Source organism: Mandrillus leucophaeus, unplaced genomic scaffold (assembly GCF_000951045.1).
Source record: "Mandrillus leucophaeus isolate KB7577 unplaced genomic scaffold, Mleu.le_1.0 Scaffold46, whole genome shotgun sequence".
NCBI classification, from domain to species: domain Eukaryota; kingdom Metazoa; phylum Chordata; class Mammalia; order Primates; family Cercopithecidae; genus Mandrillus; species Mandrillus leucophaeus.
Genome location: NW_012104920.1, coordinates 189,496 through 194,722, shown reverse-complemented (window position 1 = coordinate 194,722; position 5,227 = coordinate 189,496). Strand labels below are relative to the sequence as shown.

Below are 5,227 nucleotides of genomic sequence, written 5' to 3'. Positions count from 1 at the left end.
CACCTTACCATAAAAGCACAGGTTTAATAACACCTAAAATATAAAACTCGAATAGGGAAAAATGAGATCTAGAAATCCCTGCCAAGAACAGTACAGCAGTGTTTTATAGCACATCGAGCACCTATTATATGTCGTGCATTTTTCTAGATGCTGGGAGCGCAGTGGTAAGACAAAGCCCCTACCTGCAATGAGATTGCATTCTAGAGGAGGAGAAGGATAAGAAACAACAAAAACCCCGCTCAAGTATTCTCGTTGCTGATTAGCACTCTGTGGAAAACAAACATAAAAAATAATAGCTAACCTTTACTGAGTACTTACTATGTGCATTTTTAAAGTACATTAACTAATTTAAACTTCACAACAACTTTATGATGAGGTAGTTGTTATTTATCCCCTTTTACATACGGGTAACTTACCCAGTGGCTGAACTGGATTTGTATACAGTAGTTCAGCTCAAGAACCCTTAATCATGGTGTCATATTATCTCTTAAAAATTAAGAAATGTGCATGACTGAAAACCTTACTGAGTGTGGAAGATGTGGGTAAATATCATGGTAAATACCATGATTCTGAATGGGAAGACTGAATTTTCTTACAATCACCATTCTCCCCAAGTCAATCTATAATTTCAACTTCTAATAAAAAGCCTAACAGGATTTTAAAAATTGGTATGTTGATATTAAAATTATTCTGGAATAGTAAATGTGCAAGGATGGCTGAGAAAAGTTTGAAATAGGCTCATAACAAGAAGGACCTTTGCCTTTTGAGATATCAAAATATATTTTAACATTATAATGATTAAAGTAGCATACTTCTGATAGAATAGGCTAATAATTCAATGGAACTGAAATATATTCATATATTTAGGGAATTTAGTTAATAGTTATAGTGCCGTTTCAGATGAGATGAGTTTTCCCTAAATGATACTAGGACAATTGGCTATCCATTTAGAGGAAAAAAATTAGATGTGTATCTTATAGACACTATAATTTCTAGGTGAATTAAATGATCTAAATGTGTAAAAAAAAAAAATACGAAGAGAAAGTATGGGAAAGATTATGCCATTAAGATGGAGAAGCCAAAGGTTCTCCTACCAAAACACAGCGTTTACAAGGTGAATGTCACACTGAGAGATACAATGTATATAAGAGAAAGGGTGAATATCCAGAATGTATAGAACTCTTACAGATAGATTACAGGAGGAAAGACAAACCAGTGGAGAAACGTACAAAGACTGAACAGCTGATTTTCAGAAGAGATTCAAATGACTAGTTACTGTGGAAATAGAAAGTAAAGCAACGTGACTATCAAATTGTCAAAAAAAAAAAAAAAAAGATAATACCTAGTATTATCAAGGGCACCCCCACATAGATTGCTGATGTGACTACAGGCTTTTTAGAGAGCATTTTGGCAGGGTCTGTCAAGGTGAAAAAGATGGACATATGCCTGAGCTGGCAGTTCTATTTTTAGAAATCTCTTTTTCCAGAAATACTTGTCTAGATGTGTAAGAGTATATGTCCTTGTAGCGTTATTTGATATAATTTAATTATATATATATTTGATATAAAAATAAAAATTTGATATAATGTAAATATGCACCCATTGGAGAGTGGTTAAGCCTACTTATGGTATCTGTACTTTGTCCATAGTTGGAAATTGTTTGTTGATATTGCATTGAGTGTTACACTACGTTGTAACATCAACAACAAGACCCAAATATCAAGGGAACTGCAAGTGTAATCACTCAGCTTTTATTTTTCTCTAGCTATACCAAACGGTTTTGGTACCAGTCCACTAACTCCCTCTGCTAGGATATCAGCACTAAACATCGTGGGGGATCTCTTACGGAAAGTAGGGGTAAGTTTCAGTTATTTATCACTAGGTGTTTCCACTGACAAGGTATTGAATTATTTCTTAATTTGAAGTGAGGGAAGAAAGAAAGGAGACTTTCCCGTGGTAAAAGCTGTCATGAAGCTGACAAGCAAAAGCATCCATTGACTGGCCAGAGGCTAGTCCAGATGACACTTCAGGATACCCCTGCAGAAGAGCCTGTACCTTGAGCTCTGAGGTTCCCACCGGGGCATTCTTCCTGTTCTCCATTCCTGTTTCAACAGCATGACGCCTCTGTCCTTGTCTAGAATACTTTGTCTAAGGCCTGCTGTGTGTCTTCTGCCACCCTCATCCTGGTCTTTACTGTTGTCTGCCGTCTTCCTGGTCTTTCCCTTGTCTTGTGTTTGTGGGACTTTAACATTTGACTCATGGCATTACTCTCTATTCTTAGTCTTGCCCACCTTATTGTTCCTTGGCCACCTCAACCTCAGTGCCTTCTTCTTGGTGTGAGCCTTGGATTCCAGAACAGTTTTGCTTCTGAAATATTAAACCCAGCCAGATGCGGTGGCTCACACTGGTAATTCCAGCATTTTGGGAGGCTGAGGTGGGTGGATCACTTGAGGTTAGGAGTTCGAGACCAGCTTGGCCAACATGGTGAAACCCCGTCTCTACTAATAATACAAAAATTATTCTGGCATGGTGGCAGGTGCCTGTAATCCCACTACTTGGGAGGCTGAGGCGGAAGAATCGCTGGAACCCAGGAGGCGGAGGTTGCAGTGAGCCGAGATTGCACCACTGCCCTCCAGCCTGCAACAGACAGCAAGACTCCGTCTCAAAAAAAAAAAAAATCCGTTTTTCTGCTTAGTCAGTGTTTTACTCTGCATCAGACCTACTCTTTAACCTCATCAAGAGTATTACCCCATTTTTTGGTGTGTTTGTTTTTATCTGCCATCTCTTCCTTTCACTTCCTTTCTTTCATCGGTGATCTCACACATCTCTTACTCTGTCACTGTTGACTTCATGGTCTCTCTGGCCACAAAGAAGGTCTGCCATCTGAATTACTGGAAACAGTTGCAGAATCCTGTGGATTTATGCCACTATCAAGTCTGCATTTCTAGCATTAGCTCCCATTCCTGTTTCCCTTAGTGACTTTCACCTCTCCAACCCTTGCCATTTCCCAGTATCTACTACCCCCTTCACTTATTTTCGTGTGTGACACTTTCTAAAAAATGTAGAAATTGCATTATACTTTATCTAAAGCAGATATGGGAGGCCAAGACACAGGTCTTATGTTTGCCTGTTTCAGCTCATCATAGGGGTTATTTTCTGACCATCAGATTAAACCTGCATTTTAAAGTTAAAATACAAAGTAAAGTGCATAGGTCATTTCTATAGTACCTAAAGTAATCTTTCTTCACTCCCAAGATAGATTTTAAAATCCTCTGTGTTGGAGTATTTGTCTTTAATACTTGAAATAATATGCTTATTTTTCTGTTTATCTTGATTTACTCAACTTTAAGCAGAGATGAGGAATTTAGATCACCTCCTCCCAAATTTTAATTTTTATTTTTTGTTCTTATAAAAAAATTACTTTAATGTTCTTAAACTTTCATTTCCAAATGTATTAGGTTATATCTTTTTTTTTTTTTTGAGACAGAGTCTCGCTTTGTTGCCAAGGCTGGAGTGCAGTGGCATGATCTCGACTCGCTGCAACCTCCGCCTCCCGGATTCAAGTGATTCTCCTGCCTCAGCCTCCTGAGTAGCTGGGATTACAGGCACCCGCCACCATGCCTGGCTAATTTTTGTATTTTTAGTAGAGATGGAGTTCACCATGTTGGCCACACTGGTCTCGAACTCCTGACTTCAGGTGATCTGCCTGCCTTGGCCTCCCGAAGTGCTGGGATTACAGGTGTGAGCCACCATTTCTGGCCAGTATGAGGCTATATCTTAAGTCTCTGTTCTCTCCCTTTCTTCCCCTGACACTCCCACTCCGCTTTCCCTTTCTGAGCCCTCTACTAGCTGTGTGAGCTCTCTGTTGGTTGGTTCTAAAAATGGAAAATTAGTCAAACAGCATTTGTAACAATGCCTATATATGTGTTATTTACTGTGTCATCACAGAGGAGATGCTGGACTTTCGGGTGGGTCTTTATATTTGTGCCACTCAACAAATGTGTTTTGAGAATTTTGTTCTTTAACTGTAATTTACTCAAAATCATACCGGGTTTTTTAATATTTCATATTGTAGCTGACTGTATGCTGCTTTCTTTTCCTAGCATTTGTTTCCCCTTCTCTCTTTTGAGTAGAAAAAACCTGTACCTTTCTTTGCTCTCGTATCTTCTAGTTGCTTCTTCACACTCTTTGCGGGATGCCCTGATGGGCTTCGAGGGCTGCTGCGTTGTTGTTGCTCTCGAATTTCTCTCCATTTTACTCTTGGGTTAGTTCTGCCTATTCCTCAACCCCACGTTGTCGTCTCTCTTTGTTCCTTGTTTGTTTTGCTTTAGTACTTTAATTTATTCAGAAGTGGTGCATAGAAGTTTAATTTGGCATCCTTGTATGGTTTATACATTCAGCTGACAATCTGTCTTCTAAGAGTTATCAAAATAACGACCTCCAAAAGTCATCAACACTTGGCGTCTGCTGCTGTCCACCAGCCTTTGTTGGCTTTTATGAATATTTCATTTATGCCTCTTTACACTTTGTCCGCTGACTTGAACTGGAAGCCGTTCTCGACTCTTGCATCCCCTTCACAGAGAAAATGAAGGCCATTTGTTTTAAGCTTCTTTGATTTCTTTTCTCATCTTCTGCTATTACCCTCCTATTATTACCTCTGTAGCCATTCCTCCTTTTTGTCCCAGTGGTAAAAGTGCAAATTCCTACCTGTGGCTAATTTTGTCCATCTGTGCTTTGGATCTCATTTCTTCCAACCCTCAAATCTTTATTTCTCCTGTATCTTCAGCCTTTTACTATATATGTGTTAATATTTGTGTGTAGTGTTTATGTATTACACATTATATGTTATGTATTATACATGTATACTTTGGTATTTCTGTATTGCATGCTATCCACATAAATATATGTAATACTTATGTGGTACATATTGCATACTTTAAAGCTTCTTGAAAGCGTATCTCCGTTTTTTGTTAGCATTTTGACTGCATGCACACTCCCCAGGCACTTTAGCCTGGGCTCTGTCCCCTGCTCGTGCCGCTAAAACTGCTCACTGGTGATCTCAGTGCTGTCAAATCCAGTGGATGCTGTTCTGTCCTAATTTTACTTGAAGCATTCAACACTGACCTTTTTTTTTTTTTTTTTTTCAATGCCCTCTTTTCTCGCTTCTCTGATGCTGTTTCATGGCTGCTCCCAACTTTCTTTCCATTCCTCTTAGTCATCTTGTAGG

At 38.9% G+C, this 5,227-nt stretch overlaps 1 protein-coding gene across 1 annotated transcript in view; it reads left to right on the top strand.

The window, feature by feature from the left end:
• Positions 1-5,227, top strand: part of NDEL1 (nudE neurodevelopment protein 1-like 1) — a 27,434-nt gene that overhangs the window by 11,508 nt on the left and 10,699 nt on the right. The window contains exon 7 of the mRNA XM_011994477.1: positions 1,766-1,857. Coding sequence (XP_011849867.1) covers positions 1,766-1,857 — 92 coding nt within the window. The remainder of the gene's footprint in view (positions 1-1,765; positions 1,858-5,227) is intronic.